General features: G+C 34.1%; 1 protein-coding gene across 1 annotated transcript in view; it reads left to right on the top strand.

Moving 5' to 3' along the window:
* LOC482174 (transmembrane protease serine 11F) overlaps window positions 1-14,268 on the top strand; it is a 100,683-nt gene that overhangs the window by 16,760 nt on the left and 69,655 nt on the right. The window contains exon 2 of the mRNA XM_038556211.1: window positions 1,388-1,468. Coding sequence (XP_038412139.1) covers window positions 1,458-1,468 — 11 coding nt within the window. The 5' untranslated portion in view covers window positions 1,388-1,457. The remainder of the gene's footprint in view (window positions 1-1,387; window positions 1,469-14,268) is intronic.

The raw sequence follows: 14,268 nt of genomic DNA, 5'->3' as shown, positions 1-14,268 counted from the left end.
AGAAAAATTAGATCTCCAAAGAACAAAATTACTTTTTGATCAATTAAGTTATAATTTTCAATTTAGGTAAAAAGATTGAATAAGTTTTGTGAACTACTTACTCAGGAATTTTTATTCCTTTTCAAAATTATATTACATACTTTTTTGTCATATTATTGATGATTACACAAAATAACAATCTGGCTCAGTTTTTCTGTTTCTAAACTGTCTTGGGAAATACATTTCGTATTAATGACTTTGGGGAATATTATGATAGAAATGTTAAGATTAGATTCGTATTATTTGTAGTATTTTAGATAAAGGTATTCTGTGTGAATTACAAAGATAAATATTAAAGCTTTCTTTTTTCTTTAATATCTCCTGGATCTAATCATTTAAAAGTAGCCCTTAAAATTGGAATATTCCTTCTGAAACTTTACTCATCTTCATTAGAAGTTCATATATTCAGCCCCAAATCTCTGAGATCAAATGCAATTATCCTGAGGAATTCACACACCATTAAGATGAACTAAACTGTGCTTTTATTTTTTTTTAATTCCTGTTTTTATTTATTTCTTTCAGGGAGAGAAAGAAGAGAAAGAGAATAAATGACTAGGGGAAGGGGTATAGGATGAGGGCAAGGGAGAGAATCCTAGGTAGACACCATTAGCTCAATGTGTGGCTTTTTCTGACAACCCTGAAATCATGACCTGAGCTGAAATCAAGAGTCAAACACTTAACCAACTGAGCCAGGTGTCCCTAAGATATTCTTAATGATAAGAAAGAAGAAAAAAGGCATTGTTGTTGTTTTTAACATTCTTCTTTTGCCTTTGTGGGGGAAAAATAAATTCTTTCAATAAAATCTGTAATCTCTAGAACTAAAATGGACAGTATGAGAAAAAGCTAATACAGCCCTTATTTTATTATGAGCAAAATAAGTCCCTATAAGGTAAGAGACTAGAGCAGGGTCATACAATCAAGGTGGCAGAGACAAGCCCCCTGCCTGGCCCATAGCTCAGGTCCTTACCACACTTGCTTATCTCATGGTTCCATGAAAAGGAAGAGACATAACAATTCCCGTGAAGAAGGAAGAAGTACCATTGACGTACTGTAATGTTTTGTTGGTATTTTTTAAAAAAACAAATTGGGGACACACCTCAATGCTGATCATACCTTCCCAACTGGAAAAGTGTGGTCTTCTGAATCATCAACAATTGCACGTTGTGTGCTGTCCACTGCTTGGAACTCTCTGTGCTATGAAGTATTAATAATGACTTCACTGAGTTGAACTGGCTGGCACAAAATTGATTATGTTCTTATCATGCTATATCAGGACTGTAGCTCTCAGCCACTAAACCTGTCAGACTTGTTTCCTTTCTTGTTGCCAGTGACTCTTATTATTTTCCAGCCTCCCAGCCCTGACCTGGCTGATAGAGATCAGATGGTGACTGGATACAAGCTGCCCCAGCACTGGGTCCATGATGTACGCGTAAGTACTCAGCTTTTCTCAGTCGGAGTTATCAATTGGGACACAGGTTCACAATTCCTGACACAGGCAGGACAAATATTGTCTGGTGGACTGTGCTTTAAAAATAAGGGTTTTTTTTTTTTCTACGTGTGTTACTGTATTTTGGATTAAAGTTTTATTTTGTTGTTATTTCCACATATAAGAATTTCTTTAAACAGAAAGGACCAATATGATCCTTTCTTTCCAAATAACAGAAATAGAAATGATATGCAGTAATATATTAACTCATTATATTTAAACATTTAGGAAAAACTCTGCTTCAAAAGAATAATTTATAATAGTTTATTTAATTTCTTTAGTATGATCAATAGCTTAGTATACATTTTTGTGGTAATGTTGCTTTGTGAAGTATATTCTGGGAAAACTTGAAATATAAAAGGAGACTTTATTGAAATTTCAATTCATAATTCAAAATAAAAAAAGTATGGCGGCAGTAAGATTATATGTATCATGAATGAAGGATGAAAGTTCAAATATTTACATCTAAATATCTAAATAATTATTGAGTTAACAAAATCTACACTGTATGTGACATTTTTCATAATTCAACTCCAAAATAATTGATCAATTAATGAATTTAAGGTAAATAAATTTGTATACGTATATACAGTTAGGAATTTCAGGCTATCATTTTACAGACTCAGAAATGAATTACTGATATTTGATGTTAGTGATTTCAAACACTGCATAGTCTACCCTTGCTTCTCAAAGAGGTTCTTGACCTCTCTATAGACACCAGTCTCCCAGCTGATCTGCAGACTGATGTTTCCAATTTAATCATGATTCTGTGATCATTATAATTGTACAGTCATTTGATTTTGTCTTCAATAAAGTATAATACTTTAAGCCTGTAGGCTCCAGCACTCTTAAATAATGAGTGTTCTTACCCTTCCAAAATTACTCTGAAATAATAGCATGAGCCTGAGGAAGATTATCTATTTGATGCATGAAGTTTCTCCCCAATGTCCCTTTCAGGACAGCATGATATGGCATATTATCAGTACTTCTCATTAAGTATGGGAGGTGTATGTTTCTCTTCTCTCTCTCTTTTTTTTTTTAAAGATTTATTTGTTTATTTGAGAGAGAGAGAGAGAGAGAGAGAGAGAGAACAAGTGGGAGAGGCAGAGGGGGAGACAGAGAAAGAATCTCAACCAGGTTCCACACTGAACTCGGAACCTGACATGGGGCTCAATCTCATGACTCTGAGATCATGACTGAGTTGAAATCAAGAGTCAGACACTTAACCAACTGAGCCACCCAGGCATGCCATGAAAGGTATACTTCTTATTAGATATGAGAAAGTGTTATTTCTTCTTCTAAAATATTTATTTATTTATTTATTTATTTATTTATTTATTTATTTATTTGAGGGAGAGAGAACACGAATGTGGGGGTGGGTCAGTGGGAAAGAATTTCAAGCAGACTCCCTGTTGAGAGCAGATCCCCATTAAGTGCAGAACCCAGAGACCCTGAGATCATGACCTGAGCCAAAATAAAAAATCCACCATTTAACAGAGCCATCCATGTGCCCCTGAAAGTGTTATCTCTAATTCACCGAGATAAGGACAGAGTAGGAAAAAATGTGCATACAAAAAATTACTTTTATATATAACAAACATTCATATAGGTATAATATGCAAACAATTTCAGTTTTAAAGAATTAGCAAAGAACTTGAAGTTCTCTCATTCTCATTTTGCTTAGAATTGTGTAGTATTGCTTTTCTATCAGCCTGATTCTACTCTTCCCAATAGCTATTCACTCACTTTACCACACTAAAAGTGTCATTACAGACACATGAAATTTCTATATTGAAGTGTCATCAGCTTTTTTTTTTAGACTTTATTCATTTATTCATGAGAAACACAGAGAGAGAGAGAGAGAGAGAGAGAGAGAGAGAGAGAGGCAGAGATAGAAGTTAGAGGGACAGGGAGAGGGAGAAGCAGGCTCCATGCAGGGAACCTGATGTGAGACTTGATCCTAGTTCCTGGGATCACGCCCTGAGCAGAAGGCAGATGCCCAGCCAGTGAGCCACCCAGGTTCCCATGTCATCAGCTTTGATCCAGAGCTTATAATTCTGAGGATTTTGAGTATCTTTTAAATTTAATTTTATGTTTATTTATTTATTTTAGATTATTAATTAATTAATTAACTAATTAACTAACTAATTAATTAAGTAATTAATTAGTTAATTTATGAGAGAGAGAGAGAGACGCAGAGACACAGGCAGAGGGAGAAGCAGGCTCCACACAGGGAGCCAGATGTGGGACTCGATTCCGGGTCTCCAGGTTCAGGCCTTGGACTGAAGGCAGCGCTAAACCGCTGAGCCACCTGGGGCCACCCTTGAGTATCTTTTTTAATTGGATTCTAGATCAGTATTATTTTTAACAATAAAAAGTGGATTGCACCATAGGGATAAAAAGGTTAGGGAGTAGGTTCATTGACTTTCTTAGTAAAGGTATTTTGCTCAAGAACAGTCTCAGGCTCAAAGAATGAATGAATTAGATGCTACAGCTTCTTAGAAGTTTTGTTTTTCTCATTGTGGTAGAGTAGGAAAGAGTACTAGCATGAGATTTAGATGTGTTCTAGATCCAGCCTTGCACTCATTTGTCTGGATAAGTCACTTACCTTCAAGATTTCACCTCTTTTATATGTGAAGTATGGAAAGTTCACATTAATAGAAATGGAGGAGGAGTTGTCACCATTAATGAGATTTGAAATAATTTTTGTGAGTAAGCACAAAGATATTTTATTATTTATAATTTGGTTTATCTTGGTATTATTCATTTTGTTTTATTTTCTTCGTTAAATAACTGGAAGTAACATCTGATATTAACTTTGTTATATTTTTACTATATCATAACTAGTAAATCTAAGTATTGTATTGTGGAACTGTTGTTTTAGATGTATGATTATGCATACATGTGTGTTCCATGCTGTGATGTGGAACATTTCTTACTGTGGAACATGGTCAAAAACATTTAAAAACACTGCATTAGCCTTAAAGTCGTTTTCAATTCTGTGATTTCGAAAGACTTAATAGCTAGTTAATATGGAGGACATTAACTTTCTTGAGACTCTAGAGACCATTTGAATTATCCTATAGATTTTTTTCTCCACTAGTCCCTATATCTGGTGCCTCCTACAGGTGAGGAAGAAATCAGAGATATGGTTACCAGCAATATAGATACTTCGGTGCCAGGAGGCCACACCCTGATGGCACAATTGGACAAATGTGAAAAAATAAGTATAAACAGAATGCTATGGGAATATCTGCTTAATCTTATAAAGGCTTCTCTGAGGAATTGAGTGTAATCTAAAAAAAAACAACTATTTGGAATTAGTTGGAGGAGAAGGAAGTAGGGATTCTTGACTGGGAGAACACAGCCCGTGTAAAAGTCGTGAGACTTAACACACAGTAGCAAACAGATGTTGGAAATTATCAGAAGAAATGCATGATCAGACTATGAAGCGCCTTTTGTTTCAGATTAAAATCTCTAAACTTTATGAAGAGAATTGAGTAAAAAACTTAAGCACAAGGAAGAAATGATCAGATTTGTGACTGAGAACCATTAGGGTAGACCAGAACAGTCTGGTGGTTCTACTGTCTTTTGGTACAGTTGCAGAACTAAGTGAAGGGAATGGCATGGACACTGCCTACGTACAAGTTGATTCTTCTGCCTAAAATGAATGTTCCTTCTCACAGTTGATTAGACTCCATATCTTCCTTGAAGATTCTAATTAAAATTACTGCGAAATTTTTCTCCTACCTCACATCGTATGTCTTAATTATTTCTTGAAACACAGCCATCGTGTTAACAAAAGATCACTTTAATAGGGACACCTGAGTTGCTTAGTTGGTTAAGCCTCCAACTCTTGATTTCAGCTCAAGTCATGATCTCAAGATTGTGAGAGCAAGCCCCACATTGGGTGCTGGGCATGGAGCCTGCTTAAGATTCTCTCCTTTTAGCCTCGGTGTCCAACGAAAGATGAATGGATAAAGAAAATGTGGTTTATGTATACAATGGAATATTACTCAGCTATTAGAAATGACAAATACCCACCATTTGCTTCAACGTGGATAGAACTGGGGGGTATTATGCTGAGTGAAGTAAGTCAGTCGGAGAAGGACAAACATTATATGTTCTCATTCATTTGGGGAATATAAATAATAGTGAAAGGGAATATAAGGGAAGGGAGAAGAAATGTGTGGGAAATATCAGAAAGGGAGACAGAACATAAAGACTCCTAACTCTGGGAAACGAACTAGGGGTGGTAGAAGGGGAGGAGGGCGGGGGGTGGGAGTGAATGGGTGACGGGCACTGGGGGTTATTCTGTATGTTAGTAAATTGAACACCAATAAAAAATAAATTAAAAAAAAAGACAAGAAAAAAAAATATAATAATAAAGAAGATAACTATAAAAAAAAAAAAGGAATTGAATAAAATTCTAGACTTAAGGAATTAAGACCCGAAATGAATAATGTAGACAATCATAGTCAAATTAATCAGATACCCACTAGTATATTTATAATATAACTTGGAATACTTTTAATAGAACTGGTATGTGATTGGTTTTGCTACACACCAAACATTATAAATCATTTTTTCATTTAAAAAAAAAAAAAAAGATTCTCTCCTTTTTTTTTTTTTGCCTCTCTTCCATACTCTCTCTCTAAAAAAAAAAATAATAATAATGATAATAACAAATATTATATATACTTGACACCTCTCTGCATGCTTAACTGCTTGTTTATAATTAAGGCCCACAGTTGAACAGACAACTTTCAGTATTCCCAGTGCCAAAACATTGCCTGGCCCATTGTAAACCCTCAACATTTGTTTGTTGACTTACAGTAACATATACCTAAAGCTAAAGAACAGAGACTGAGAAATGAGGAAAGGTTGGAGTAAATAGGGCTCATTCTCATGACCTGAGCTGAAACCAAGAGTCAGACACCCAAGAGGCTACACCACCCAGGCACCCAAAGTTTACTTTTCATTACATGTCTATTCAAGAAGGCCTAGGGGATATTTGAGATCCAGTAATTCAGAGGGTAAATAAAAAGCTAAGTAGTGGAGAGAATTCATTTGAAGTAAACTTATGCTATGGTGCTGACAGGGATTTATTGTAGAAGAGATGAAAGCATCACATAAATGCCTATAGACTAAATTTTAAAGTTTTATTTATTCATTAATTCAACAAATGATTATTATTCTAACTTATAACATACCAGTAGCACATTACATACACACATAATATATATATGTGATTATACATATTATACATACACATTGCTATCTATTGTGAGTTCATATCATGTGTGCATATCACATGCACATAAATAAACATACACATAGACCTGTACATGACTACAACAAATATCCTCTACTTTTATGGTGTTTACAATTTAGAAGAGACATGATAAGCAACTAAAACAAATGGCAATAAATTTAAAATGTGTATGTCTGAGGTAAAGATTTTGTATTTTTTTTCCAAAACCTTTTTCTATTTAGCCTTATTTCTTTTAATAATTTCTTTCTTTCTTTTTTCTTTCTTTCTTTCTTTCTTTCTTTCTTTCTTTCTTTCTTTCTTTCTTTCTTCTTTCTTTCTTTCTTTCTTTCTTTCTTTCTTTCTTTCTTTCTTTCTTTTTTTTTGTGGTATCTGATTTAATAAACACACTGCCTTCTAAAAGACAATACCCCATCCTCTCATAGAATTCCTTCAATCTGGCAATTAAGGTGCCTGTAGAAGGCCTTTCCAGCATTCTAAAGGTCAGCTGCCTCCAGATGTTGTGCTGTGTGCTACAATAATCAGAGGTCTAGAATCAGTGATAATGCTGGTGGTGATAACTGCTGGCTTTTTTTTTTTTAAAGTAGACTTTTTGTTTATATGATAACACTCTATGGCCTACTTTCATTTGCAGATAAATGAAAGCTAATTTGTGAAATGCATTTGAAAACATTAAATATTGAAAAAGTCTCCCACTATCCTTAAAGAAGATCTCAATAGGATCTAACCCTTTTAACACTATTCAACAAGTGTAGGAAGACATGGAAATCAATACCTTGACCAAGAAAATAGTTCTGTGTTGCTGTGTCCAGTTACTCTCAGTAGTCTTTATTTTTTTTTTTTAAATTTTTTTTATTTATTTATTTATTTATGATAGTCACACAGTGAGAGAGAGAGAGAGGCAGAGACATAGACAGAGGGAGAAGCAGGCTCCATGCACCGGGAGCCCGATGTGGGATTCGATCCCGGGTCTCCAGGATCGCGCCCTGGGCCAAAGGCAAGCGCCAAACCGCTGCGCCACCCAGGGATCCTCTCAGTAGTCTTTAAAAAGGGTATTGTGTTTTTGGAGTACTGTGGAGTTAGATGTGTTAGGATAATGCATGGAAATTTAGGGGGAAAATAGCAAGAAATTCTTTATGCCCTTGAATCATATATTCATTATATTATTTCACTATTTATGAAGCATTTGAATGCTTAACATTTCAGGAACACGCACATTCAAAATTCAAGTTGAGAAGCCAATTCAAAGACATGAGAAATACTTGCTGCACTTGCTGTTTTGGATTCTGCACATTATATTTTCTTCCAATAGTGTATATGACTAAACTTTGACTTTCAACTGATTTCTTGTAGTTGCCAGTACTAAAATGTATTTGTCTTTGAATTATTTTGCAAAATTTTAAAGATTTTATAATTAATTGCTTATTATTGTCTAATATTTGAAAATAGGCTACTTTAAGACATTCAGTAAATTTTTTTTTGAGATTTTGTTTACTCATTCATGAGAGACAAAGAGAGAGAGACAGAGACAGGCAGAGAGAGAGGCAGACTCCCCATGGGGAGACTAATGAAGGACTCTATCATGCAGGACCTCGGGATCATGGCCTGAGCCAAAGGCAGATGCTCAGCCACTGAGCCCCCAGGCACCCCAAGGCATTCAGTAATTTATGTAACATTATCATTGGGTAAAGATAGCAGCCTACAACTTAGGTATTTTATATAAAATAAATTAATTTAAAATATAACTATAGAAAATTACAGTAGTGTGATCTATAGTGGGAACCATATGAAATGGCCGTTTTATGGGTTAAAAACGACTTAATACAAGAAATTTCATATGGTTCAAACTAATCAAATCTCTTCCAGGTCTTATTTCATTTATCCTAGTATACATATATGGTATAACTTATACAACTTTAAAATTACACAATTTAAAGAAACTATCAAGTCAACATTTGAAAAATCCTTCATACTATCTAAAAAACACTGGCTTAGATACAAGAATGTCAAATAACTTTGAGCGTACATCTCATAAAGGTGAGATAAGGTAAAGCAAGTTGGCAAGTATTAACTCCTGAAAACAGTTTTAAAAAAATCCAGTGCAAAACAGATTGTAGGGTGTGTCTATATACTACTCTAAGTAAAAGAGGCGTGGGTGGGGTGGGGCGGGGAGAATCCAGTTACCTATTTGATCTACAAGGTGTCAAATATTTGCCTTAATTTGCGTGTATCTCGAGACCCGTTTTTCATCCATTGACAGTTTCTTGCATATGCTCTGCATTGCTTCTTTTCATAATCAAACAAACCTGAATAAGCGAAAGGGCCTAGAATGAATGAGACCTTTAGTGGCAGTGGGAAATCATAAGAGAAGCGATACAAAGCAAGAATCTATGGCTTCATCTTGATTAAAGTTTTAAAAAATAGTTTAAAAATCAAGTCAGTTAGGGGCACCTGGGTGGCTTAGTCAGTTAAACTTCTGCCTTCGGCTTGGGTCATGATCTCAGGATCCTGGGACTGAGCCTGCTCAGCTGGGAGTTTGCTTCTCCCTCTCCCCATGCCTCTCCCACTGCTCATTCTCTCTTTCTCTCTCAAACAAACAAATAAATAAATAAAATAGTATTTCAAAATTTTTAGTTGAAATAAATAAATAAAATCTCTAGAGAGAAGTCAGATCAGTCATGTTACTCCCATCTTTCACCCTGAACTCATGATTTTGGTCATACGTGTAGTCATGAACAAGTTGTAGAGACCTGTTAAAGACAGGGTTGGACATATTAGCATAGACACCGCCTCGAAACTACGTCAATGTTATCATTTTAGCTCTCCTCTCTACTAAGTCAGTGAGGCATTTCCTGCCCCATTATGGCCCTGCCATCTGCCTTCTCCTTCCTCCTATCATTCATCCTTCCATAGTCATCTTTCTCCTTGACGGTTACTAGCCCCTGATTATACTTTCATTTGGAATCTCAAACTTTGATTGCCTTAGTGCCACTGGCCACCATTTCTGCTACTGGAAAGATAGAGGAGGGATGAATTTATTTTTCTGTATTTTTCTATTGCTTATACGTCATGTCACTTTTAAGAACATATTAATTCATAGGTTATTGTGTTTGGGTACATAGGGTATTATCAGATAAAATTGTTGAGAAAAGTACCTTCTTCACCTTTTTGAACTTTCAGTAAAGTCATTTCAAGAAATAAGTCCTCTTTAGAGGAAAATATAAACTTAGAATCTTCACCTTCCATGATTCATCTTTTTTGGGGCAACTATTTCCTGTTTAAGACTGCTCCTGCATTCTTTACCTTTTGAACCAACAAGAGCTGCAAGAATTTAGTTAGCACTTACTACTCCTTTAAAATGGACAAAACCATTCATTTCTCTTTACTGCTATTTATTTAACTTGTCAGCTGTCATCTTTCTCTTCCTGACAACAGCTTTTAAAATAATGTTAAACATTACTTATAATGAAACTGTAGCAACATGGAAGGATACAGCTTACTAACTGGCTTTGAGAATGGCTTTGTTCATACACTTCTGGATTTTGAATCATTTCTTGTAGTGTTGTGTTGATCTATTTGTATTGTGTGATTTGTCCTGACTCTCCCAGGGCTCTCCATTAGTTGGAAATTTGAGGTAGAGTTGCAATTAATTATCAGGGAACATAGTAAAGTCAACTGACTGTATTCTTACTACCCAATTCAAATGAGCTAAGCTACATACCTTTATATGTGAAATTTGTAAACCAGAATTCAAGTTCAATAATCAACCTACGTTCCCTCAAAAAAAATTTTTTTAAGTGGATTAGGAACTCAGGAAATGCTCAATATGCTTATCTCTAAACTAATGGGGATAAAGGGTGCTATATTCATGACTGTCTTTCTGGCAATGATTTAATACCTTTTAAATAAAATGTACTTTGATTCAAGTCTAATATATTAGGAGTTGTTCTGGGTGCCTGGAACTGGATTATCTGCCTTAATTATGTGTTACTTATTCACTAGAGTAAATTAAATAAAAATATTTAGAATGGAATCTGCCCAGTAGAATTGCATTTTCTTTGATTCATATACTAATGTTGTGTTAATAGTACTAAACTCTTTAATTGCATAGGAGAAAATACATGGGAACTGAGTTCCAAATCCTATAGGATACTTAAAATATGGCTATTATTATTCATGCAGCTATGAAATGAGCTTTTTTATCTGGCTGTAATTCCTTTTTAGAGTTTTATCTGTAGCCAGATGTATTGTTATAATAAATTGATTTAATGGATTTTCATGCAAATATAGAAGTAAATTTCCATTGATTCATTTTTAAAAATTGAAGTAGAATCTATCAGATTATAAAATAAAATAATGGAGTCTTAGGTATTCTTACACAGACAAAATTTAATATTTACACTGTTTAAACTATATACACAGTTTTTAAGATTTCTTTAAAAGTTCAGAAGTTAAAAAAGTTCAGAAGTTAAAATCCACTGACTTTATGTAATTCCATAGCTACACAGTATTTCTTTAAACTACTGGGAATTAGATGGTTTTATTACAAAAATTAACTACTTATTAATGAACTACTTAATGTATACTCAGACCTTCAAAAAATAAAAAATGGCTACTTGGAAAAAGTACAAAACTAATGAAATAGCATTTGAGTTGCATGATACTTTAATTTGTCCATAATAAGGCAATTGAACATATGAGGGGAAAATTCTGAGAATGAGAAGGTTTTGAACTTCTTTTTATCCAATCTAGCACTCCAACTTACTCATTACCTCTTCCACACATGGCCCTTCAGAAATGTGACAGAAAGATTCTGGGACATGTTAATTTTGTTTATTTAATATGCAAATTATATTAATTGCAAATGAGAATATTGTTGATCTCTTTTATCTAGGACATTTATATCTTAATCATACCTCCTCCCACTAAACTAGATTGCAAAATACCACTGAAATATAAACCTTATACCAGTCAGTCATACAGGAAGCTAAGTAAATAACACTGGCTGCTTATCAAGAGTAACTGCATTTAAAAAATATATATTTAGGGGCACATGCATGGCACAGTTGGTTGAGCATTGAACTCTTGGTTTCTGCTCAGGTCATGATCTCAGGGTCATGACCTCAGGGTTATGAGATCTAGCCCTTTGTCAGGTTCTGTGCTCAATGCACAGTCAGCTAAAATTTCTCTCTTCCCCTTCTTATGCTCCTCCCCCTTCCACATGAGCTCTCTATCTAAAATAAATACATAACTCTTAAAAAATTAAAAAAATATATGTATGCATTTAATTATTTATTTTGTCAGAAATTACGTAGCAATAGCACATTCTGTCTGGTTTTATTTATTTATTTATTTATTTATTATTTATTCCAAGTTCAAATTTATTGTAACAGCATTCTATAACTAGTCTTTGAATAGTAGACAAAATATTGAAGATTTTTTAAGATTGGCATACCAGAATGTTTCACAAATATACAAACTATTTGTCAGGTGACTGTAAGCTTAGCAGATTATGAATTTTTTTAGTCACTAACACCATTTTAATTCTGTCCCCTAAGATATTTTTCCAAACTCAGTCACAAGTAGCAGGATGTGATTTCCCAAGAAGCCCATTATGCTGTGTTGAATGATGATGAGTGAAATCATTTTGGTTGAAAGAAATGGGCTTAAAAAGAAAATTTATTAAGAGGTCATTAGACTATTTCATAAAACAAAACAAAAGAATTGACAGGGAAGATACGGACCTGGCATAGATCCAATCAGTTGGATGAGTTGTAGAAGGGAAGTGATATGCACTTTCAAGTAATTTAGCGTTTTCTTTTCAATTTTTTTAGGTCAATATTTTAAGAGAGATTCATTTTAGGTCAATATTTTAAGAGAGATTCATTCATATTTGAGGGAAAAGTGAATGCCTTGACTATTACCTGATTTAAAGTTCAAAAATTTAATGGGAAATTCTTGTTGTTCTCCTTGCCATTAGATGACATGTGCTATTATTTTTCTACAGCCTTGGGGACAAAATAAAACCTCAGATCAGATATTCTAGACTCGATTCTGGGAAGTTATTATGGTTGTTCCTAATTGTTGTGTGTCAAATGTTGATTTATGTCCTCTTTGTCCTCAGGAAATACTGGCAAAGTGTGAATCTGGAGTTCATTGTGACTCATTCATAACTGAAATTTTCCAAGCAGCCAGATTTTCTAAATAACTGCCATACAAGGGCCTTTTGGAAATATGAAAACAGAAGACAAACTTCTGCCCTTTAGGAGTTTACAATCTTGGAGAAATAATATTTACACACATAAACAAAAAATAAGTTAGCATGTAATCAATGGCTGAACAGAAAAATAGAATAATATAAAATAATAATTTAAAATATAGGTGGAAAGAATAGAAGAATGTTAATAATATGCCAGGATGTTTATATATAATGATTACACAGTAATTTGGAATTTGCATACCTTTTGTCTATATAGTATCCATGTTAATACTGTTTTTCTTATATTTTTACAGTGACTAAATTTTAAAAATATTCAGAGTAAATGTGAAGAACTTTGTATATTTTTATTTTTAGTCACTAATTAACTTTATATAATATTACCCAGATTTATGCAGCTCATTTTGTATGCTTACAGACAAAAATGTTTGTGGAATTATTTTATCTTTTTGCTACTGCAAAGACTGTTCTCTTTCATAATCACTGTGTTTCATCCATACTCACCTTATTTCAGTATTTGAGTTTGCCAAACTTCAACTCACCCAACATTGCTGCTTCCTCTGCCTGAGCTCTTCATTCTAACCTTCACCTAAGTAGATCATCCTTGAGGTTTTGGTTTAAATGTTTTCAGAGGAATCTTCCCTGATCCCCTATACTAGATAAAATTTCCATGTTATATGCATAAAAAAGCACTTTGGATTTTCCTTAGCATTCTCCATTGTGGTAATTATATACATATTTTTTAAAGTTTGCATTTCTCCCCAGGCAGTAAACTCTATGGATATATCTGGTTAACCATTCAACCTCCAACCAGTAAAAATTTTCAATAATTATTTTTTAATGATATATAAGTATTAGAATTCTTTACCAAGAAAAATCCTTAAGACTGATTTCAAAGAATTGCTAGAAATATTTGTAATTAGCATATCAAACATTTACAATGGGTGTTTCCAAACTGTATAAAATATGACAAAGTTTCTTTCTTCAGTGGGTTACAGAATTTTCTTTTTAAATATTTTTGTATGCATGTAATACTAAAGCCTGTGTCTTGGGGTGCCTGGGTGGCTCAGTTCACTAAGCCTCTGCCTTCAGCTGAGATCATGGTCTCTGAGTCCTGGGATGGAGCCCTGAGTCGGGTCCCTGCTCAGAGGGCAGTTTGTCTCTCTTTATCACCCTTTGCCCCTCCCCACCACTCATTCTCTCTCAAGGAAAGAAATAAAATCTAAAAAACCAAAACCAAACAAAACAATAAAA

Source organism: Canis lupus, chromosome 13 (genome assembly GCF_011100685.1).
Source record: "Canis lupus familiaris isolate Mischka breed German Shepherd chromosome 13, alternate assembly UU_Cfam_GSD_1.0, whole genome shotgun sequence".
Classification (NCBI taxonomy): Eukaryota; Metazoa; Chordata; class Mammalia; order Carnivora; family Canidae; genus Canis; species Canis lupus.
This window is presented reverse-complemented; position numbering and strand designations above follow the sequence as displayed.